Raw genomic sequence first — 24,046 nt, forward strand, 5'->3', positions numbered from 1 at the left:
TGCAGCAAATACATCACCGATTCGCATAGCTGCCCATCATAGGTCCTTCTTTCTGAAACACTCGGTATTACCATGTACTAAAAGCACATTGAAAACTATCTGATTTCATTCTTGGTGAGAAGCCATTGTGTGTTGTGTAAAGTTGGTTAGCTAGCTAACAGCTAGCTAGTTATCTGAGAAGGATAAAAACAAACAAACAAAAAGGCAGCATCATTACGCAATAATGAGTATTTGTACTTGTAAATGTACTTGTGATTCAGAATCTGAGGTGGTAGCTGGAGCCCAATGGTGTGACTGGAGAATAGTTTTTCTTTAAAGGTTACATGGATGTTTTGAAAGAAGTTGCCACACTAGTCTTGACAGTTTTATGTACTTTTTTGTTGTTGTTTTTGGCCTTTATGCTTTAATCTAAATTAATTTGTTTTTTATACATTTCTACGTCACATGAAAATATTATGAAAAGTATACTGTCGGATACAAAGACAAGCTTGGGGAGAGAGAGAACTAGAAAGGATGAGTTTTGAGTAGGATTTCTTAAATTATTAGGTGAAGGTGATGGTTAATGTTTTGACCCGATCCTGCTTGAATCTGGCGACCACTCCAACACAGTAGGTGGCGGTAATGCACCAATACTCTTGGATGCCAACCTCCTTAAAAACCTCGGTTAGTCTTCCGGAAGCTCACACGAACAAGAAAGTACACGTGCAGAAAGAAGCATGGCAGACAAAGTGGAGGATGTTGCACTAGATCGGGTGCAGGTAATGTGTAAAACCCAATAAATGTGTTTTTTCACCTATGTTTTTATAGTAATATGGATGCTAGGAGAATTAGGGTGTATCAATAGGTTATAGTTTGTAGACCATCTTTCTACGTTGCATGTTAACGTTAGTCATCTAACCAACAAACTAATGTTAGCTAGCTAGCTTTTTCAGACAGTAAATTCGACACGACAAGGAAAGCGACTTCGGTTTTTTTTCCTGTTAACGTGGAGTACACTCAAGAATTGTACACATGCCTCTTTGGTTATCTAGGTTAAACGTACTATCCACCCTTTACATGTTTCTATGGCTTCTAACGTTACCAGTTTGCGCTCTTGCAGTTACAAGGGGTCTGGCATTGCGGTCGTTATCGGTCATTTAGTTAAACCTCTTTTGAAATAAATAAAAGCTACCATCAGAATATTTATTTGGAATACCTTACATTTTACAAATTGTTGATATATGTAGTAGGTACTTAGTGGATTGATAAACAGACCTGTTTGAGTTCCGATAGTGTATTAACGTATGTAAATACGCTATTCACGAAATTCAGTTGTGCAATGTAAGCCAGCTATTTATTGGAATAAGTCTGGATAACTAGCAATTTCTATAGATATCCTTTAAAGATATATAAACATACAACCATCTCTAAAGGGTATATGGAATTAGTTATGACATCACTTACAGGGTTCATCAACTCTGCCCCCCAAAGCTAGTTCCACACTTATTTTCATTGCTACTGAACCTCTAATCAGGGACTTATTCAGACCTGAGACATCAGGTGGGATCAATTAACGATGAGGTAGAACAAATGAGGTCTTTGGGAATTAGTGTGTCGACTTATTTATCTTTTAACGGCATTTCCAGTTGATAGTTTTACATTTTTAACATAGGTGAAAAAAGCTGTAAAGGCATTGCAGGCTTTCCTCAAGACCAAATCCACGTCAGAATCCCGGCTCCTTGATGAGAGTCAACACATCACTCTCCTCTTCACCCTGTGGAAGATCCCCAAGAAAACCCAGACCATCCGCATGTAAGTAATTTGCCAACAAATTCTCTACAAATCCGTACATTAATTTGCTCATCTTGTGCAAGAAACTCTGTCTTGAAGTATGGATGGTGAAGTACTAACCATGTTTCCTCTCTCAGCCCCTTACCACATGGCTTTCGTACCGACACAGATGAGGTGTGTCTTTTTACCAGAGATGAACCTAACATGACCCCTGACCAGACCCAAAGGTTCTACAAGAAGCTCCTGGCAGAGAAAGGGGTCAAGAACATCACAGAGGTATTATTTAGTTATGTCCTGTAAGTTTAAGTCGCTCAGGATAAGGGTGTTGGCTAAATAACTAAAATGTGAATGTAAGCACTTATAATAATTGGGTAGAATTTATGCCTGGATTTTCTGGAATGTCAAAGCACTTTCCTGTCAGTGCATCTCATCTAAAGTACTGTAGTCTGTTGTTACTGTTTTGTCTACCAATGGGAACAAGGGCACTCCAGCAAACCATGTCCTTCAGACTCTGTGTCGGTCATGGGCAAAGATTGTGCCATAGTGACTCAAAGTGTATCCAGACGGACCTCCCTCTCTATTGGAACCTGTCTCTACAACTTTGACACAGTCATTTGCTATCATGTAATTATTTAAATCAGTGCATCAGCAGTTTTTAGTGTGTTTACTTGCTGGTGCATGATCCCTGTGTCTATCTTTAGGTGATCCCATACAAGACACTGAAGACAGAGTACAAGCCCTTTGAGGCCAAACGACGATTGCTGGGGAACTTTGACATGTTCTTGTCAGATGACCGCATCCGCCGACTGCTGCCATCACACATTGGCAAGCACTTTTACGAGAGGAAGAAGTAAAGTTACAAATAATATGAACTATTGTTGGTTATTTAACCTGGATCTTTGTGCTATGAAATCCTATGACATATGTTTGCACTGGTTCGGGACCTGGTTCACTCTTGGTATGAATTTTGGTTTAAATCCAGTTCTATACAAAACTCATGCCAGTGAGGCAGGGGAGGGGTGTCTTTGTTTGCTTCTCCCTGTTCACTCTCTGGGAACATCAACATTGCTCCTAGTGTGTTTCCCTGGTTTTGGAATGAATTAATCCACCAAGGCCCAGCTGGCTGTCCTATCATAACTTCCAAATGGCACATTTATCCGCTATCATCCCTCCTTAACAGAAGTATATGTGAAGAGCAATTGGTAATACATTTATAAAATGTCTCCTTGTTGGTCTGGATAAGAGTTTGAGCATAACTAAAACTAGTGTGCTTTTAAGACTTTATATAGTTTAATAATGTGCTGGGTGTGATTTATCTCTCGCTTAGAGAGCCTCTTTCAGTGAACCTGCAGAGCAAGAAGCTGGCTTTGGATATTCAGAGAACCATTCAGGGAACATCCATCTCCATCTCTAACAAAGGCTGCTGCTGGTGAGCCCTCTTCTAATTTGTTACATAACCGCACCCCAGCAAACCCTGTCCTCCATTCAGTGTCGGTCATGGGCAATAATGGTGCTATAGTGACTCAAAGTGTATCCAGACGGACCTCCCTCTCTATTGGAGCCTGTCTCTACAACTTTGGCACAAAATGGTGTGTTCTTTACTGCTTACGTTAATTTACATGTACATTACATATGCATATACATTAATTCATACATTACCTTGTTGCTTTTGTTTTAGCATGACTCGTGTGGGCCATTCTGGAATGACTGCAGATGAAATATCAGAGAACATTGAATCAGCTGTTAGCACTGTTGTGAGCAAGCTGACTATGGTGAGTTTGCTGGCAGTTAATTGTAAACTCTAATCTCTCACTAAATATTAATGCTTGTTTGCCTATAGGACTGGTATGCTTATTGTATGATCTGTGTAGCGGTGTGATTTAACCCTTTAGGCCACAATAGAATTGTAGAATGCTGCTGTAGATTACTGAGAATCTTCAAAATATTCACACGTTTCAAGCAAACAGATAAAAAAAATAAGAACAAATACATATTACAAGTTAACTTGTAAGAGCACATCTTTAATTTGATACTGCGTCTATGTAACTTTGAAAAATATAATTCTCTAATTTTGTAACAAGAAATCTACCTCTAACTCTTCCTACTATCCCTCTGTGAGCCCAGCACCCATTTGCCACTACACAATAGCCTGATAGACTAACTAGATGGTAAACTAACTTCAGCAAGCAGTTGTGGTTGTTTCTATATGAAGTATATTTGTTGATGATGTCAGCACGACATCATTTATCTCTTTAAAAGAGCAAGGATGTTTCCAACTTTTCACCAAACAACACAAAGAGCCTCTTCTAACAAAGTCCTGGCCGCTTTGCCGTTAGCGTGTTAAGTAAAGAACTTATAAAAACTAAAGTCAAATGACAGCATACTCTTTCTGGTTTCTTATTAATGACAACATCCAATGGGAATACAGTAATATGTTTTATTTAGGTAGATTTTGTGGTATTTACGTTATTGTTAAAGAAACACTGCTGTCTGCGGACACTACGAGAATCTAAAGGAAGGCTGTTGACGGCTGCTATGGGATCTGAAGGGTTAAGCCCATGTGCCTACAAACCCACCCCATTGGCTCTTATGATACAGTCTGAATGGGGTTGATGTATTTTGCATAGAAATGTCTTCCAATATGGCTGTGGTCTCAAGGTATGAGAAAACATACCGGTTGTTTTAAAAATGGCTCCTGTGTTTTCTTGCAGAAAGGACCATTGATAAAGCTCGTCCACCTGAAGAGCCAGTCATCAGTGGCTCTGCCCATCTACAACTCAAAATTGAGTCACCTGCAAATGATAGAGACCCAGAAACAGGCCAAGGTAGGACTGCAATCACATGGGGAAATGTTTTGGTGGATTGTAGATCAATTATTTTTGCTCAAAAATCGTCATTGCAGTGGGGTGTAATGCTGCACATGAGCAGGTTCCCAAATTCTCCTTCTCATAATGAAAACCACTATCTTTTGTTTTTGAATTTCAGACAAAATCAAGCCAACAAAAGTCTGATAAGAAGGAACAGATGTTAAAAGAGCAGAGTGATGCTGCAGCCGAGAAGGATGAAGAGATTCCACAGCTGGTGCCCATAGAAACGCCAAGCAAAAAGGCTAAACTGGAGGTTGGTAGCTGCCGCATACTACCGTCAAACCAAATACATGTTAAAATGTCATTTGTAGTTGATCAATTTGTCCAGTTTGGCTATATTCAATATTTCAAAATAATTGCAATCATGATTCCCTCTTGGTATGAATTTTGTTTTTAATCCAGTGTTAAATTACTCATTCCAATGAGGTGGTATGGTTTTTTGCCAGACCGTGTGAGAGAACGTCTCTTACTGACTGACTACCTCTTGTTAAATTGCGTAGTGGTTAGATACGCGGACTTGCAAACAATAGGTCCCACGTTTGAATCTCGCCACAAACAAATAATGCATTAGGATTCGATTTTTTTCAAAAGTCAGTTATCACTGTTGGGGTATTGATATTTATTGTATCAGGGTCATTCATAAATGAAAGAAACAAACGTTGTGCCATGAAATGGCTTTTGCAGTGTACATTTCATCTTCAATCTCACTTGCAATTGCTCAATTCTTATGACTATTCCAAGTAGTAAGTTAGTAGATACTAGTAAGCCTATTACTGGCTTACAAGCTGTTAAAACCGCTAGTGGCAAAAGCTATACATTTTATTTTGCCTATTTGTGGTGGAGGTAAACTTAATAAGAAAGACACAGCCTCTGATGTGGGAGACCGGTTGGAATCCAGTGAGGGCAACAACATTTATCACTTAATTGGGGGCTGGCTGAACTAGGCTTGCCTGGTTCCTTTTCTGGGTTTTCTTTCCCTGATCACACTCAATGAACATCAAAGAGCCTTCCAGTGGCTCCCTATTTACAAGTTAATTGGGCCAGCTGTTTACACCTGCCTAAAAGTTGCTTATAGTTTTTTTTTGTTTTTCTGGTCCCTTTAGAAGCCGACTAAGAAGAGACTTGAGAAGGCACCCAAACCCACGGGAGGAAAGAGTGTGAAGGAAAAGGCAAAACTACAGAGAAGGCTGCCCAAAACCTGAAGAGAAATTCCTCAGTTTTGGTGTCGAATTTTGTCCCTTCAGCTAAATGACACCAACCTCTTCGTTCTGTCCTGGTTACTCTGTGCCTTTCTTCTGTCTGCATGGAATTCTGACTTCATACTGATTTAGGTGGTTATGAATATGTGCAACTACCAACATTTCAGTTTAAAATCATCCCTCAGACATCACCAGAATATTTTCTATGAGCTCCATCAAAGGGGTTTGTTAAATTCTTTGTATAAGCCCAACTTGTAAATTAAAATTGTGCCCCAACTTAAATTTCTCATTTGTGAATGGGCTCTGTCAATATTTAATTTTGTTTTATATGATCAATTACATGTAATGAAAACCAGGTATGAGGGTGTGTTGTGCCCCAACAATGCAATAGCCTTGAGTGATGTTTACCGTAGAGAAGTCCGTCAGTGGACTGTTGGTATCGTATGACCAGGCTATTGTTGATAAGATCACTGCATCATGGTGCAGCTGCCAGAGCCTTGCAGGTCATGTTTCTCTTTCTGTTGCTATAGACAGGAGTATGATTATTCCCTTTGTATTGTACTAATGTAATTGTAGTATCTAACATCAATTTGAAAATATTGATATTTTTTGTTATGATGCCTTGTCATTTGTACTCTGGTGTTTTGTTTGCTGAGGTGACCCAATTGGTCTTTTGTTCCAAGGGTTTGCAAAATATCTGATCTAATTGGTCAAATACTCAGAATTGTGCAGGCAATGTAAGTGCTGGTCTCAAACAGTGGGTTTTGACAATACATGCCTAATGCCTGCTCCCTGACTGCTGCGCTGCCACTCCCTGTCTGGTGTTGTTTACCATCTGGAATTACATGGGCTGGTGGGAGTGGGCTTTGGGGAACAACAACCGTGGTCAGGCTCACATCAGAACCAACTGTCACTCAAGGCAGGAGAGGTGTACATGTTAAGGCAAGGTAGTTGTCTTGTTAAGTGGGCTTGAGGTGAAAGACAAGTTTGATAAAATATAGATTTTACTTGGTGGGTTAAAGAACCTTTTATGAGGCTGGGTTGTCACTTGAGTTTGAGAAGTTTCCCCCATATGAAGATGGCATCATCATCAGAAGATCTTCCTAGATCAGAGGATTCTGTAAGGAAGGTTCTGTGTTCTGAACCTGACTTGAACACCCCCGAACCACCTCGCTGGGGCTACTTCCACAAACCTATCATCGTCATGGTGATTGGAGCCCTGATGCTGGGCGCAGGTGCAGTGTTGTTGTTCCTCCACTCTTCTGGTGTGATGGATTCCCCACACTCCACGGCTCCTGTGTGCCTGTCCATTGGTGTGATGTTTGTTGTGGTTGCCCTGGTCTGGATACCCGTCCTTAAGGATAAGCAGAGACGTATGAGACTGGGGGCCAGGAGCTCGAGCCAGTCCCTCAGCACTGAGTGATGGACAGGGAAAAAGGAATTGTCACACTACGTTGACTCAGTTGGTCTTTTGGTGTTGTGTGATTGAATTGTAATTTATTTGAATATTTACTTTAGTAATGTAATCTCTTTTTTTCTCAAAGGGAACTACAGAAAGAACCATTTGTTTGCTTTTTTAAGATTTACCCTAAAGGATTTATAAGTATAACGTAATGTGTCGTCAAACGATCATGAATACCAAAGGTGATTGCACTTTGAACAATTTTACTGTAAGCTCTGAGCATGTAACCTACGCTGCTGTGAGTGCATGTTGCTTTCCAACAAACTGACGGAGCGACAGCGCACTGCACCAGCCTCTGTTATCAGATTTCAAGCACTTTGAGGAATTACCTACCGTCTGGACCTCAGTTGCAATGCCACAAATACTAGTAAAAGACGTGGAGGTCATGGAGAGGAGATATCGGGGAGTTGGTCGTTGCAAGTGTGCCTTTTGGTTTGCAGTAGTCCATGACATAGTTGGAGTGTCCATATTGCTGACCGGGGTGTTCGCAGACATTTTCTGCCATGACTTGTTCATCTACTCCGGGGCCGTGGTCATCTTCCTCAGTCTCATTTGGTGGGTGTTCTGGTTCTCGGGTAACATTGAGGTGCCACCGGAGGAACTGCAGGATGACGTTGGCTTGGTCAATTTAAAGAACAAAGGGATCAGGGGTGTTGTAAGGAAGGTCTCCAGCCGTCTCACGAATGGAATAAGGAACTCATTCAGAAGGAATCTAAGGGCCAACAGAGAGGGGCCCCGAACAATAGATGGAAATGTTACTGTTAACCGGCAACAGGCCCCTGTCAATTTGTCGGTTATTTATCAGAACACAACCTACGCTTCATGTAATGAACTTAACAGGGAAACACTGGCAATATGATTGGACAGGTAATTTCAAGTTTATTTATTGGCAACATATTAATAAAGCAGTCTAATTTGTTATGTAGTAGTGTGCAGTTGTAAGCCCATCATAGATGAATAAAGAAATCATAGTTAAAGGGGAGAAAATGAGAGAGAGTGCGCTTTGCGGGTAATGATTGAACAACATCAAGGTCACTGGAAAGAGTCCATATCTACACCTTGTAGATAAAGTGGCAGACTTTGGACTGTGTATGGTACAAGTGTTTTCATATTTATGTTTTGACTATTTATTATCCCAATTTATAATGCAGCATAAACTTGAAAATGTTGATGTGTAGACATTTTTAGGAAATAGATGAATCCCTTAAAATGATTTGGTATTGTTCCATACAGGTTCAAATCACTTCTGGATTCCATATCAGTCTGCAGTGATCTGAAGAAAATATGTATTGCACACTTCTACTGTACCATCACCTGAGTGATGAAATGTTTCTGATTTCTGAACTTTGACATTGATCTATTATAGCTGTTCGTAACATGGAATATTTCACGTGTCACACTCTTGTACAATAGCATATCTATGCATTTTTTTTTGTGTGAAATGTATAGCTAAATCACATGTACAATAAATCTAATGAATTATATATTTATCACATGAAAGGCTACTTGCAAGCTCAAAACAGTGCAGCACAAATATAAATATCAACATACTTGCAACTATTAGAGTCACTATTTTATCAAAATGATCAAATTTTTTTAATTAAATTTAATATGTCACTGAGAGAAATTGAGTTGTTAGATACACTTAAAATTCACAGACTTTAAAAATCCCATTTGAAATATTTCTGAAATCAGTTCAACCCTCCAGTGGGGATTTCTTGAAAACCTAGGAATTTAGCAGATACTCTGTAATTTATGTCTTCATAACCCCTCTGGCGTTGTTTGACATCTTTCTCCTGACGTGAACTTTGCTGTGTCTTTCTGCTGTTGAAGACACTAGAAGACTGCTGCTAGCTCCCTGCCTTTCACTTTGTGTTGCTACATCATGTTGGTATGCCAATCACAGAATCTACGCCAATCAGGACACATCTAGACATAGATAGGATCTCCGATGGTTCAGTCAGAGGTGTTCACATTCTCAGTTCACAGAATTGAAGTTAACACTAATAAAAAGTGGATGTTGATGATGCTCTAGTGTTTTTATTATGAATGTCTACATTTAATGTGGTGTAATTATATATCTATATAGGTACCTTCTTTCTGTGATGAGTAACATCCTTGTGCTATGGGCATGGTTCTTAGCTTCTGAAATCTCACCAGTTTCTGTATGGCACAGGGATTTCCCCTCCATTACACCTAATTTACATTTCTGTACCCTTTTTTTAAACAAGGCCCCCATAACTACCCAGGCCATCTCAGTCACTGACACTTCAATTTCAGATCTAATTCTTGATTGTGTTATTCTTCATTGCTATGTCAGAAGGACAGTGTGGACCAGGGTACTACTATGACGGGTTAGTTGAGGAGTGTAAAGAATGCTTTTTACGATGCAGTTCACCGCCCAGCATATGCACCGCATATTGTACTAAATGTAAGTACGACACGTTTTTTTTATGTCTTCTTTTCACATTTTGAGTACTGAAATCATAATGTGGCCACACGTAAAAACACGATTTTTGTTTTTTGACAGAGAACCTGCTATAGAGTTATTTTAATTAATAATGTTGGATTCATCATGTGGAACACTGTATGTATTCAGTCTGAATAGGAAGGATGTCTTGTCCTCTGATTTGGAATTGACTGTAATATGAACGTTATGGACATACTATATGTTTTCTTTTGCTGTAAACCTGAGCAGCATCAGAGAGTAAAGGCCTGGAACCATTCAATATCCGTCTCACCCTGGTTCTGCTGTTTGTGTTCCTGAGTGCTTTTACCACTCTTCTGCTGCTGCTGCTACAAATGCTCAGGAAGAAGACTTGCAGGCTCTTTCCGACGAGCAAAGGTAATTTGTAGCACAAAGAAGCACTGGGAAGAGATACGTTGTTATTTAGTGATGGAACGTTATCAGCAGACAGTTTATCGGTCTGTCAAAATATGAAATGCTTACATTCGACTTAAAAGAGACACTCTGATCACGTGATCAACCGTCTGAAATGTCCTTCCAGATAAACAGTCCCTCCGTGCAAACAAATTATTGGTTTTGAATTCGCAATGAGAAACATCCAGGTCTTCTCTCCTACAGGAGCTTGATGTACACCTGAACCTAATGTTGATTTTGAATGTTGTTAAAATGCCTAAAACATGGTGAGGTAACATAAGAAAAATATGTTTCTGGAGGACTGTGACCTTATTTCAGGAAGTTCATCATGTGACCAGAGTGCACCTTCAATATTATTGGACAATCATTGGCTGTAATTAGCAGACAGTTTATGCCTGTCTCTTATAATTAGGGACAATGCTTCCACATTTGATCTTGATTGGTCATCTGATTGATTCAGTTCTTACTTTACTCATAACTATGTCAATATTATCTCCCAGTATTACGACTACAGGGAACAGAATGCCCCGGGACTGAGGCGCTCTCTAATGACATCCCTGAGCAGACAGTGGTAATAATGGGACAGGAAGACATGGTTTTCCTTGAGGCAACTTACAACAAAACTCCAGACTGCAACTCCAGCCTCCCTGTTCCTTCCACTGAGGAGGGCACCACCATACTGGTTACAACCAAGACAGTGCAGATCTTCAACCAGACAGATGAAAATACAGAGGAAAGGATATTTGTGGAGGTCTGACATTGTTTCTTGCCACCTCTCTAAAGAACATTTTCTACTTTACCCTGTCATTCAGTCACTCCCACGCACGTGGGCAAACAAAAAGACAATAAATATATACACAGACACACACAGGCAACATGTCTGGGGGGAAAAAACCTTTATCAAAGTCTGCATTGATGAACTACAGATCCCACACCATGCGCCCCCCAGTCATATGACAACGGTGTGTCTGGTCATGTGACCTTCAGCTCGGATGCTGTTTCGCTTTTGCAGATACTGGCGCCGATGTATCAAAACAAAATCATTGTATTACCACTAAACGACTAACCAGAGACACGACACGCTAATTGCAGAATCTACAAGTGCTGCTGGTTTTCCTAGTCAAACATTATCTACAAATGTGAGTTGGCTGAACTTGTATAGCGATTGTGGTAACGGCTATGCGCCAGGCCTCTGTAGTTCTAGACCACAAGAGCAACCGTGGGCAAAGTACTGCAGTTCTGTTGATAAAAAGAAGGGAGGGCGACATCCTAGAAGAATAACTCGCTGCCTCCCAGGTTTTATATATTATGTGGTGAATCGTATTAAAGACATCTGGACTTCCACTAAGTCGAACCGAAGAACCATGAACTAGTTTCCTTGTGGCGTGTCATCAACAAGATCAGACTCGGGCTGTGAGAATGAACGGTGAGTTTGTTGTAGCAAAACAAAACAATCACTTTTTGTAAGCTTTACCAGGGTTTCCTTTTCCCATTCAGACTTTACTGAATCGTGTATTCACGATATATGATGTAGCCTATTTAGGCAGTAGCAGTTTAAGAGCCTCCACGCTCTTTATGGGCGTTCACATGCATCACTTGGTTTTGTATAAGTCACGTGTAGTGACGTATCTTTTATATATCAGCGACAAATAATTGTCAAAAAATAAATAAACATGAAATAACTTTTATAGGGTTAGGCTCCTGAGAAGAACTGTCTAGCGTGCTCTGAACTTGATGGGGAAATGAGAATTTCTCAGATGGACTGAGTCATATGCTGTAGTTATTTTTATATTATTGGATCTTTTGAATTGCTTATTCGTTTTGGTGAATCTTTTGTATAGTCAGTTAATTCCATTTCGTGATGTTGCCATGTTATTTTCATTAAGAACATTAAGTTAACATTAAGAACTATGCATTTAAAGTACACACTGAATACTAAACTAATATTGTTTAACGTGTAGTTGGATAATGAGAGACATATAAAACATTGTAATATCAGTTTTGGGTGTTAATGTAATAAAATTGCTTTGAAAACATAATCGAGCTAGACCAGGGTTTAAATCCTGCTCTCAGATTAGCCCAGGGTTCCAGCCGAGGGCAGTAATTGGCTAGCATATTCCGAGTTGTAGGGTTAGTAATTTGGCTTGTTTCTTTTTCTCCCCCCACATTCATGATATCTAATTCATGATCATGGCCCTGCTTTATCTCAGTCCGTTCCAGCGGACAGGTGACTGTCACTGTTAAAATACGTAATCCGAAACCGATCCATTGGCGTTCTGGTTCACAGACTCTTCAGTCCAGCTCTTGGTCGCCTACTATTGACACAGCTCATTGGGTTAGTGTTGCCTGTCTCGGTTAAGATGTTAGTCTTTCCTAATGAAACTCCACTTCCAATATAAGGTCTGTATTATCAAGGTGTCCATATCATTGCTGGCTTTAGAGGGAAATTAATTGGATGATTCAGTCCTGTCACTGTGCCCTACCTTTCACAGTGACAGGGCCATATTTTAAGGGTACTGATACCCGTTTTGGCACCAAGAATTAAATTGGCTTTATCTTGTTTATCTGAAGGTGGAGTATATGGGCAATGTCATAATGTGTCAATGTAGTAGATTCAATACAACTCTAAAGGGCTAAATTGTTCCTATTTCCTGGTTAACATGTGCTTTCTTTATGTCTGCCACCCCCCCTTTATGTCTGTAGAGTTGCTTTCCAAAGTCTTTGATTGTGCATGTGTGATGTGCAGTGTGTATGTGCATATGTGCTGGTGAGTGATAAAACATTTTTTTTTGGGGTGTCTGTTCTTTTTTCTTATATAAAGTGTCAGTCAAAAGGTTGGGCACACTTACCTCTTCAAGTGAATTGGTAAGTGGGGGTGTCCTAACTTTTGAATGGTACTGTATATAAAAACAAGCACCCAGTCTGTCGCAATGTCTAGTTATTTGGTTTGCTGCTTCTAATGAAACATATCTTTTTTTTAAACATAAGGATGCTACCGTTTCCTTTCAAAATATTTTTTTTAACTATGTTTATTCTGTGAATTGTCTCATTTAACAACTGTTGAGCATTTTGTATGAAAGGTGTTTTATTGAGAACTTAACTGGCAACTTAACTCTGCATGACATTTGCAATGTTTAAGAATATATTTTTTTTAAATGACTGTATCACAGTCAAATTGTGATGGACTGGCTGAACTACAAATAGAGTTATTATTTATGATGTGTACACCATCGGTCAAAAGTTTTAGAACACCTCCGTTATTCAGTTATTCATTCAAATTCACAAGGTTAATATCTTAATGTACTGTGAAATTAAAGTATAGAACAAATAAACAATTGGAGACAAAATTGAAAATCATTGTTTTGTTTAACTAAATGTAATCAAACTTTTTGACTAATTAAAATAACCACCTTTTGCAGATATAACAGCTGAACACACTCCTTCTTCTACAACGGAAATCAAATATTGTTCGGAAAGTTCTTCCCAACACTGTTGCAGAGGTTCCCACAAATGTGTTGCACTAGGTTGCTTTGCATTCACCCTTCTGCAAAGTTCATCCCAAACCAGCGCAATGGGGTTTAAGTCTGGAGACTGTGCTGGGCATTCCATGATTTGAAGTTCTTTTCTTCTAAGGTGGTTCTGGCAAAGCCTGGAGGTGTGCTTTCAGTCATAATCATGCTGTAGAATGAACCCCTATCAACTAGACATAGACACCAGTGGTTGTGGCATGACGCTGAAAAAATGCTGTGGTATCCGTTTTGGTTTAGGGTCCCACTCTGTGCCCACAATGATACAAGGAATTGTTAGCATCTAAAACTAAAACTGCTTAATTTACATAATTGCTGCCGAACAGCTGTAATCATTAACCCATTACTTGTTTCCTGAAATCTTTTTTATAACTCTGACAATTCAGTTTCTTTTCACATTTTTTATAACCTCTTGCAGTTTCCAAATTACTTTTGTACAATTTCAGGCAATTCACTGGACTTGAACTGTTTACATTTCAATAAAAACTTGGTGTATTCTAAAACCTCTGACCGGTAGTGTAGATCAGTGCAAAACTGCTAAAGTAATGGCATCTCTTTTCATTGAAAATATTATTTCACACTAATATAAATGCTAAGGTCATTATGTTTAAAAATCGATTTTGAAAAGCAATGAATATGCTACATACACTTTGTGTAGTTTGCAGACACATTCCTATTTCAAATGGATGACGTAAGTCTGAAGGATTGTGTAGATATAGCCTACCCCCTTTCCCACATCCGAAGTGTGAAAGGGTCTTTTCTTTTGACTATTTGTTTCCTGATAGTCCCTTGAACCTCCTTTGTCACATAATGAAATAGTAATAAGTTGATTCTAAATTATATACTATATGACACAATCAGGGATTTTTAAACCCTTTTTCTGTATTTGTCAATACAATTATGTACTGTTAATCCTGTATAATAAATACATATTTACCCAAATAATATTTTTTATTTGTGGAACACATCATTCTCAAAATGTTTATGGAAATTCACTGTTGAAAGCACACCTGTTATCCAGCCAAAAAAAGGTGCTTAGTCACTTATTCAGTTTAATACTGTGCAGATCCAGGACCGGCTTACCAGACTCAATGTGTGTTTGTGTGTCTATGTGTTTGGGCACGCTTCTCCTCTTTAGGCACTCAGCAGAATGACACAAAGAGACAACATCTGTTGGAGAGGCTACTGGATGCTGTCAAACAGGTGACAAAGCCAACTTAATACTCAGCAGCAATATACAGTGGATATAAAAAGTCTACACAACCCTGTTAAAATGCCAGGTTTTTGTGATGTAAAAGAATGAGACAATGATATTAACCAATCACATTAAAACTAATGTTAAATAGAAGTCGTTACACACCTGCCATCATTTAAAGTGACTCTGATTAATCACAAATAAAGTTCAGCTGTTCTTAGTTGCAACTCAGAGCAAAAGCCATGGTCCGCAGAGAGCTTCCAAAGCATCAGAGGGATCTCATTGTTGAAAGATATCAGTCAGGAGAAGGGTACAAAATAATTTCCTAAGCATTAGATATACCATGGAACACAGTGAAGACAGTCATCATCAAGTGGAGAAAATATGGCACAAGAGAGACATTACCAAGGAACTGGACATCCCTCCAAAATTGATGAAAAGACGAGAAGAAAACTGGTCAGGGAGGCTTCCAAGAGGCCTACAGCAACATTAAAGGAACTGCAGGAATTTCTGGCAAGTACTGGCTGTGTGCTACATGTGACAACAATCTCCTGTATTCTTCATATGAATGGGATATGGGGTAGGGTGACAAGACGGAAGCCTTTTCTTACAAAGAAAAACATCCAAGCCCAGCTGAAGTTTGCAAAAACAAACATCAAGCCTCCCAAAAGCACGTGGGACAATGTGTTATTGTCTGATGTAACCAAGGTTGAAATTTCTGACAGTAATTCATAAAAGATAGCAAAGGAACAACACTGCACATCACCCAAAGAACACCATACCCACAGTGAAGCATGGTGGTGGCAGCATCATGCTTTGGGACTGTTTTTCTTCAGCTGGAACCGGGGCCTTAATCAGGGTGGAAGGAATTATGAACAGTTCCAAATAACAGGCAATTTTGGCACAAAACCTTCAGGCGTTCATTAGAATGCTGAAGAGGAAGTTCACCATTTAGCATGACAATAACCCAAAGCACTCATCCAAATCCACAAAAGCATGGCTTCACCAGAAGAAGATTAACATTTTGGAATGGCCCAGCCAGAGCCCAGACCTGAATCCAATTGAACATCTGTGGGGTGATCTGAAGAGGGCTGTGCAGAGGAGATGTCATCGCAATCTGACAGATTTGGAGAACTTTTGCAAAGAAAAGTGGGCAAATATTGCCACATCAAGATGTGCCATGCTTATCGACTCCTACCCCAAAAGACTGAGTGCTGTAATAAAATCAAAAGGTACTTCAACAAAGTATTAGTTTAAGGGCGTGCACACTTATGCAACCAGGTTATTGTTTTTTTTTTCTCTCTCAAAGATTCCCGTTTGTTTTTCAATTGAATTGTTCACATTATAGGTCACATTAAAGGTGGAAAAAGTTCTGATAGGATTTACCTTTTTCTCATTCTTTTATTTCACAAGAACCTGGCATTTTAACGGGTGTGTAGACTTTTTATATCCACTGTATACCCATGCTGTTCAAGCAAGTGGTCTAGCAGCAGTCCTTTACTATAGATAATCTCCCCTGAAGAGGAGGGCATTATGGATATGGTGAAATAATAATCATATAATTATAACCTGACTAATCTGTTCTCCAACAGTGTACTGCCATAGTTTAATTTACTTTTGACTGATTAGAAGGTTTCAGTGTCCAGTGTATTGTCTTTGTACTTAGTTTGAGGTTGTGTACTTTAACTGGATGGCTGCCATTAAGGAAGGAAGTGTGTCATTGTTCTTTTGATGCCATCTCATCATCCTCACACTGTCTCCTCAGTGCCAAATCCGCTTTGGGGGTAGAAAGGAGATTGCCTCCGATTCAGACAGCAGGTACCAATGTGTTTTATTATCACATGACTGATAAAATATACTGTCTGTGTAAAGCATGTAATTCTCATCTAATTATGCGTGTGTTTGTGCCTAGTTTTGTGTGTGGTTTTGTAATACTTGTAATACTTTTATAACTCCCCTGTAGGGTGATCTGTTTATGTGCCCAATTTGAAGCTGTTCTCCAGCATGGCCTGAGAAAAAGTAGAGGCCTAGCTCTCACAGCTGCTGCCATCAAGCAGGCTGCAGGCTTCACAAGCAAGACTGAAACAGGTACAGTTTTATGAAACTAGGGATGGACCATATCTGGTCACCTGATTTCAAAATAAGGATGTGAGAAGAAAATAGAAAATGTTTACTAATTGAACGAGAGTTATGTTATTAGTATACAGAAACTGTTAAATGGGGTTGTAATGAACAGAGTGGTTCTGTTATTTTCTTACAAATGTGTCTCTAACTTCTTGACAGTTAGTTCACAAAAACTGTGGACAGGACAGGAACAAGCAGTAAATCAAAACCACTGTGGACTGGACCAGGTAGTAAATCAGAAACACTGGACAGGACCAGGTAGTAAATCAGATCTGCTGTTGACAGGACAGGACAAGCAGTAAATTAGGGTGGGGGAAACTAATATCATATATGACAATGTTTTCGGACAAGAAGATCATCCATTAACTATTGGCTTAAGGTTTTCCTGAAATTGCAACAACCTTTCTAATGCATATCAAACCATAATTCATATATAATTTATGAAATTCCTCTGGGCCAGCCTGGGCTATAAAGGCTAATTTCATGTAATTTGCACATTTGTGTTGTTAATGAATTGTTTACGGATTGGTTCACTTGTCTCTCACTCACTCAACCAACCAAATAAAGGTTTGGAGCACCACCTCTTCCAACACATTCTTTGGATTTCTCGTCCCAAACAACATTCTTTTTCAACCTAACCCCAGGAAAGAAAATGAAAACATTTGATTGAAGCAATTAAAGCACACTACATGGAATCCTCACCCCATTGTGTCAAAGCACACCCAGTTGCGTGATCACGGAGTCATATTAGCCTGGCAATATGGCTGCTGCCTTACATTAGAAGAATACAAAAAGTTCTCAGGCGATGAAAAGGAATAACACTACACTGCTGAGATGCAAAATGTACAGTCATGGCCGAAAGTGTTTTTCCAGAAAATCAATAAAAAGGAGAGAAGAGGACTTGAGAACCAAAATTGTGGAAAAATATCAACAATCTCAAGGTTACAAGTCCATCTCCAGAGATCTAGATGTTCCTTTGTCCACAGTGCACAGCCTTATCAAGAAGTTTGCAACCCATGGCACTGTAGCTAATCTCCCTGGACGTGGACGGAAGAGAAACATTTTGGAAAGGTTGCAACGAAGGATAGTCTGGATGGTGGATAAGCAGCCCAAAACAAGTTCCAAAGAAATTCAAGCTGTCCTGCAGGCTCAGGGTGCATCAGTGTCAGCACAAACTATCAGTCGACATTTGAATGAAATGAAACCCTATGGCAGGAGACCCAGGAGGACCCCACTGCTGACACAGAGACATAAAAAAGCAAGACTACAGTTTGCCAAAATGTACTTGAGTAAGCCAAAATCCTTCTGGGAAAATGTCTTGTGGACAGATGAGACCAAAATAGAGCTTTTTGGTAAAGCACATCATTCTACAGTTTACCGAAAACAGAATGAGGCCTACAAAGAAAGGAACACAGTACCTACAGTCAAATATGGTGGAGGTTCAAAGATGTTTTGGCATTGTTTTGCTGCCTCTGGCACTGGGTGCCTTGGCTGTGTGCAAGGCATCATGAAATCTGAGGATTACCAAAGGATTTTGGGTCGCAATGTAGTGCCTGGTGTCAAAAAGCTGGGTTTGCGTCCGAGATCGTGGGTCTTCCAGCTAGATAATGACCCCAAACATACTTCAAAAAGCACACGAAATGGATGGCAACAATGCGCTGGAGTGTTCTGCAGTGGCCAGCAATGAGTCCAGATGTAAATCCCATTGAACACCTGTGGAGAGATCTTCAAGTTGCTGTTGGTAAAAGGCGCCCTTCCAATATGAGACCTGGAGCAGTTTGCAAAGGAAGAGTGGTCCAAAATTCCGGGTGAGTGGTGTAAGAAGCTTATTGATGGTTATAGGAAGCGATTGATTTCAGTCATTGTTTCCAAAGGGTGTGCAACCAAATATTAATTTAAGGGGGCCAATAATTTTGTCCAGCCCATTTTTGGGGTTTTGTGTGCAATTATGTCCAGTTTGCTTTTTTTTCCTTCCTTCTTTTGTTTTGCTCCAATACACACAAAGGGAATAAACGTGTATAGCAAAACATGTGTTAATGCAATACTTTTCTGTGAGAAATACTTGATTTTCAGGAAAAATGTCTGGGGTGCCAACACTTTTGGCCATTACTGTATGTACTCAATAAATGTAATCCATTTTTGACCATTTCTAAAATGCCAAATTCCAAAGTGAAATGTGCTTTAGAAATGACAAAGTTTACCTACTAATAGCCTGGGAAACAGGGCCAGAGAATACTTTATTCACTTCAATAGGAGAGAACGTCTCTCCACACAGGAAACAGATGCTGTAAGAGGACAGATACTGAGACCAGGTGTAGATACCGGCTATGAAACTGGAGGGTTATGCAACAGACAACATCTGAAAGTTAAGAAAGGGAAATTGTTGCTCTCTCTCGCGCTCGCTCTCTAGCTCTCTCTCTCGCCCTCTTGCTCTCTCGCTCTCTCTCTGGGCACCTGTTGTGGTTTCTTAAGTTGCTGTGGACAATTCCGTAGGGAAGTCGAGCAATACACGCCCCCAACTTAGGTAGCTCTTTTCAAATGAGATGTGTGGATGTGTAGTCGCATGTGTCGTGTACATGTGATAATCCTCAATGTTTATATGTTGTAGTTCAGGCTCCGTTTGATATATTTAGGTATGAAACGCATGAGCTTGTTTCATTTCAAGGAAGAATTCCCTGACATTGTGTTTCTCTACTCGCTGTACTTTGTTAAGAAGGTGCGCCGTTTATGAAGTCAAATGGACCAAAATGGATCTGTCTTTTGTGTGTTCTACGGTGTCATGCAGATACTAGGACAAAGCAATATCTATAACGTCCTTAGACGTTTGTAGGAAATGCTTTTGTAAATCATGCACTTGAACCGCCTTAGCACTTTCTCTGTAACGCTGACTTCACTTGAGGTGTTATGGTCCATAATCTTGTTTTGTCTTACAATTTCATGGTATCTGGAACACCTAGCAAATATATGTTTGATCTTTCATTCAAACTGCCAAAAACAAAGGATACTGTGGACACAAAGTATTTTATTGGTATTTAATTTCTCTGTTTTGTGAGATAGTTGTCACTTTGACTGCCAATGTAATGTCCATAATGTGGTGATCGCCCATTGGTAATATTCAAACAGATGAAACTCACTGCTGAACGGGATGGTAATGATCTAATTTGGCCTCTCGTTGATACCTGACTGATCAAGTTAAAACAGTCATGGCTTGTTTTATTGTTTATAGTCTATTCATCACAATGAATTTATAGTCTATTCATCACAGACTCCATAATGAGCCAATGCTGCAGACTGAACTATGTTGGTATATCACACATTTGTCTAAGGCCACATGGTAATGCTGTGCTAAAGAGAGACCTCCAGAGCTGTTATCACTATAATTATCAAGAGCTTCAAAATGTACATCAAACTGATTTCACAACTGTCTATCAACTTGGGATTATAAGAATGGTGAAAACTAGTGGATAATGGATGATGTGGTGATTTGTGGATGACAGTTCTCTAAGGCAGTGTTTCCCAATCCTGATCCTTGGGACCCAAAGCGCTAGGGCAAAAACAAAAACGTGCACCCCTTTTGGTCCTGTGGAATCTGAGCATTAACAATTACAATATGAATGTACGTTTCAATGGAGGTGAATGTGTCTAAATAATGAGAACAACAGAAACATCTCTGTTTAGATTATCTCTCTGTAGGTTGTGCTCTAATGACCATATGAATTTTTATGATGGCCATTTGGCATGGGGGTTACTGTCTTGGAAACCTGATCTTTGCTATGTAGAAACGCCCTTAATATATAGGCTAGCTGGCAACCAATAATTATCCAATAAACGTGAGCAAACTTCTCCCTCGATTTGATATGGGTTCTACATTATTTGACCACTATACGAAACCGCCGATTTCTAACTGTCCCAAGGACCAAGATTGGGAAACGCTGCTCTAAGGGGTTGCTGAGGTCTTGATGACAAAGAGGAGAAAACTGCTAAACAAATATCAAAGTCTTGGGATTAATAGGACTGTTATATACTCTGCATGTAGGTGATCCTCTATTATCTCTCTTCTGAAGATTAATTTGGTGGGAAAATGGTATAATGGTATACAACTACATTTCAATTCTAGCTGTGGTTGAACATATAGTAGGGAATAGATAGCACACTGGGAGTTGATAGCTGTCAGGTTTTGAATGTAGCTCTGTTGGTAGAGAATGACACGCTAGGCTAGGTGGATTTCCTGCCTGTTGGGCCCTGTCCGGGGCCTCCCCCGTCTCAGTTCCAAGGTGTTACGCTGCTATATTATTGTGCTGGGGGATATGAGGAATGTACTAGTAACTTTTTAGGAGGAGATGAGGTCCTGTCCACACCTGCGGATTACCTGGTTTTGGGGGCCCGTTGCTGTCCCTGTCCTTGTCCACCTGGTCATACTTCTGACCTAGTCTAAAATCAAATAGACTCTTTAGCCCTGAGAAATTTATTTATGACTCCAATTGGACTCTTAATATCTCACCCGGCACAGCCAGAAGAGGAGTGGTCACCCCTCTGAGCCTGGGTCCTCTCTAGGTTTCTTCCTAAAATTTGACCTTCTTAGGGAGTTTTTCCTAGCCACTGAAATTCAACACTACTGTTGTTTGCTCCTTGGGGTTTAAGGCCGGGTGTCTCTGTAAAGCACTTTGTGACAACTGCTGTTGTAAAAAGGGCTTTATAAATAAATTTGATTGATTGATAGGTTATGGGTTCGATTCCCACTGGGGGCCAGTAAGATATTGCAGTCTCTTTTATAATTCGGTCTAAATATGTGTCTGGTAAATGACTGAAATGTCAATGTAAATTCAAATCAAACAATTGGAATTTCAACTGAGGTATAATTGGGTTACGCTTTTTTGGCTAGTGAAGATTACCATTTATAGATGCTCTGTAGATATTACTGTCTACAAGTAAATGCTTAATATGATTAAGGTTAGGGTTACTTTTTGAATAAGTGTTACAGTAAGGGTTAACGTTAGGGTTTGTATGAAATGTTAATAATCTGTTACTACAAGATTGACTATGCAAATATAAGGTGCTATTGTGTTGGGCTTGTAACTGAAAGTTCACTGGTTTGAATTTCGATCTGACAATGTTAAAAATGAGTAGTTGTGCCCTTGCACTTTAACCCTTATTGCTGTTATTAATTGCACTTTATAGAAATGTCTACTATATAACTACAATTCAGTTGAATTGTAGCTATTTGTTTGATTATACCGAGATATCAGTCTGTATTTTGAATGAATATATCACTTTTAAAATGTAAATCTTTACACACCGCATACATTATCCAACTAAAAAATTAATTGGAATTAAGTAACTCTTTTAAACAGTTCTCTCTTGATCTCTCTCAGAGCTGACGTTCTGGTTCTATGTAAAGGAGCACCTGAACCGCCATGAGCTTCAACGGTTCTACTCCCTGAGATACATCTCCTCAGAACTTGGCCGGGGCCGTGCTTGGCTACGATGTGCCCTGAACGAACACTCACTAGAACGCTACTTACACACGCTGCTTGCAGACCGCACACGCCTCAGGTTTGTCTTGTCTCTATTTATTTTTTGGTCAGTCCGTTCCTTCCAGGATATCATATTTCTTTGTTTTTTTTTGTCTAGCACCTTCTATGAAGACTGGTCATTTATTCTGGATGAGGAGAGAGCCAGCATGCTGCCCACTATGGCAGCAGGTGAGATCATTCTGAGATAATTGTGATTAATGTACAAAAACTAATTATTGTATCTGCCATTTGGAGAGCTGCTTTACACTAAGCCACCTGTCATTGTTGAGTCATATATTTCTTCTGTGTATTCCGGTGTGTAATTGAGGGGAAATGCATGTAAAATTTTTACAGAAGGGGTAAAATTAACAGACCACTGCAAATTGAACACTTCTGATCTTCACTCAAAACTTTCTTTTTTGACTTTTTGACTTTTTTGGAAAGGAAAGAAAAAGGTACAGTGGTCTCAAAAAAAAAATGTGCCTAGTCAGGCTGAAACATATTTTGAAGTTCTCTGGCTCTTCCTTCCTGTATTGGCTAGCGAGTCGCATCAGCCTGTTTGCCTTGTGCATTTAAAGTACCGGGATTGTAGCTCTCTTCATGCAACCGAATATACGGGAGATATGCATTACAAGTCGGGGTTCACTGCCTAAAATATTCACTATCCAGTGCTGTGCTAAGACTGCAGACTTGACCTCTCTCTGTCTCTCTCTCTCTGTCTCTCTCTCTCTCTCTCTCTCTCTCTGTCTCTCTCTCTCTGTCTCTCTCTCTCTGTCTCTCTCTCTCTGTCTCTGTCTCTCTGTCTCTCTCTCTGTGTCTCTCTCTCTCTGTGTCTCTGTCTCTCTCTATCTGTCTCTGTCTCTCTCTGTCTCTCTGTGTCTCTCTCTGTGTCTCTCTCTGTGTCTCTCTCTGTGTCTGTCTCTCTCTCTCTCTGTCTCTCTCTCTCTCTGTCTCTCTCTCTCTCTGTCTCTCTCTCTCTCTGTCTCTCTCTCTCTCTGTCTCTCTCTCTGTGTCTCTCTCTCTCTGTGTCTCTCTCTCTCTGTGTCTCTCTCTCTCTCTGTCTCTCTCTGTCTCTCTGTCTCTCTGTCTCTCTCTCTCTCTGTCTCTCTCTCTCTCTGTCTCTCTCTCTCTCTCTCTCTCTCTCTGTCTCTGTCTCTCTCTCTTTCTCTCTATGTCTCTCTCTCTCTGTCCCTCCCTCCCTCCCTCCTCCAGGGCTGAACTCCATTCTGTTTGCCATCAACATCGACAACACAGACCTGAACGGCGCGACCAGGCCCGGCGGCTCCACCTCCGTGAGTCACCTCCTGAAGGAGTCCACCCAGGGCATCGGCAGCCTGTGGAAGGAGTCCGCCCAGGGTGTGAGCACTCTTCTCAGGGAGATCAGCACAGCCACCGCGGTGGTGCCCGGCTTCACCCCCACCCACCGGCCGGAGCCGTCCTCAGACCCCCTGCCTGTCCTGCCCCGCAGCGCCTCTGCCGGTGAGGAGGATGGACTGTAATGAACCCAG

At 40.2% G+C, this 24,046-nt stretch overlaps 3 protein-coding genes and 2 non-coding genes across 9 annotated transcripts in view; all 5 read left to right on the forward strand.

Moving 5' to 3' along the window:
- The first annotated feature begins 627 nt into the window (after window positions 1-627).
- On the forward strand, window positions 628-6,122 carry rsl1d1 (ribosomal L1 domain containing 1). The gene is made up of 9 exons (XM_010905218.4): window positions 628-758; window positions 1,652-1,791; window positions 1,908-2,046; window positions 2,472-2,620; window positions 3,098-3,199; window positions 3,449-3,542; window positions 4,482-4,595; window positions 4,756-4,890; window positions 5,741-6,122. Exons 1-9 carry the CDS (start codon window positions 717-719, stop codon window positions 5,837-5,839), a joined length of 1,014 nt encoding a protein of 337 aa, XP_010903520.1. The 5' UTR covers window positions 628-716; the 3' UTR covers window positions 5,840-6,122.
- Window positions 2,253-2,382, forward strand: LOC114839393. Its single transcript, XR_003781863.1, has one exon. It is a non-coding gene; the product is annotated as a small nucleolar RNA SNORA55 (small nucleolar RNA).
- LOC114839394 lies at window positions 3,230-3,357 on the forward strand. The gene has a single exon (XR_003781864.2). It is a non-coding gene; the product is annotated as a small nucleolar RNA SNORA55 (small nucleolar RNA).
- Window positions 6,123-9,559: 3,437 nt separating the features above from the next.
- On the forward strand, window positions 9,560-10,952 carry LOC114839340 (tumor necrosis factor receptor superfamily member 17). The gene is made up of 3 exons (XM_029119880.2): window positions 9,560-9,729; window positions 9,997-10,143; window positions 10,680-10,952. Exons 1-3 carry the CDS (start codon window positions 9,612-9,614, stop codon window positions 10,934-10,936), a joined length of 522 nt encoding a protein of 173 aa, XP_028975713.2. The 5' UTR covers window positions 9,560-9,611; the 3' UTR covers window positions 10,937-10,952.
- A 565-nt stretch (window positions 10,953-11,517) lies between these two features.
- snx29 (sorting nexin 29) overlaps window positions 11,518-24,046 on the forward strand; it is a 97,306-nt gene continuing 84,777 nt past the window's right edge. For all 5 annotated transcript variants that reach the window (XR_003781833.2, XR_004575757.1, XM_029119878.2 and 2 more), the window contains exons 1-7: window positions 11,518-11,605; window positions 14,845-14,909; window positions 16,667-16,719; window positions 16,865-16,989; window positions 22,398-22,578; window positions 22,657-22,727; window positions 23,751-24,017. Coding sequence is in view for 3 of the 5 variants with exons in the window: in XM_029119878.2 (XP_028975711.1) it covers window positions 11,599-11,605; window positions 14,845-14,909; window positions 16,667-16,719; window positions 16,865-16,989; window positions 22,398-22,578; window positions 22,657-22,727; window positions 23,751-24,017 (769 nt within the window). In the remaining 2 variants the exon portion in view is untranslated. The remainder of the gene's footprint in view (window positions 11,606-14,844; window positions 14,910-16,666; window positions 16,720-16,864; window positions 16,990-22,397; window positions 22,579-22,656; window positions 22,728-23,750; window positions 24,018-24,046) is intronic.

This window comes from Esox lucius, chromosome 5, assembly GCF_011004845.1.
Source record: "Esox lucius isolate fEsoLuc1 chromosome 5, fEsoLuc1.pri, whole genome shotgun sequence".
Classification (NCBI taxonomy): domain Eukaryota; kingdom Metazoa; phylum Chordata; class Actinopteri; order Esociformes; family Esocidae; genus Esox; species Esox lucius.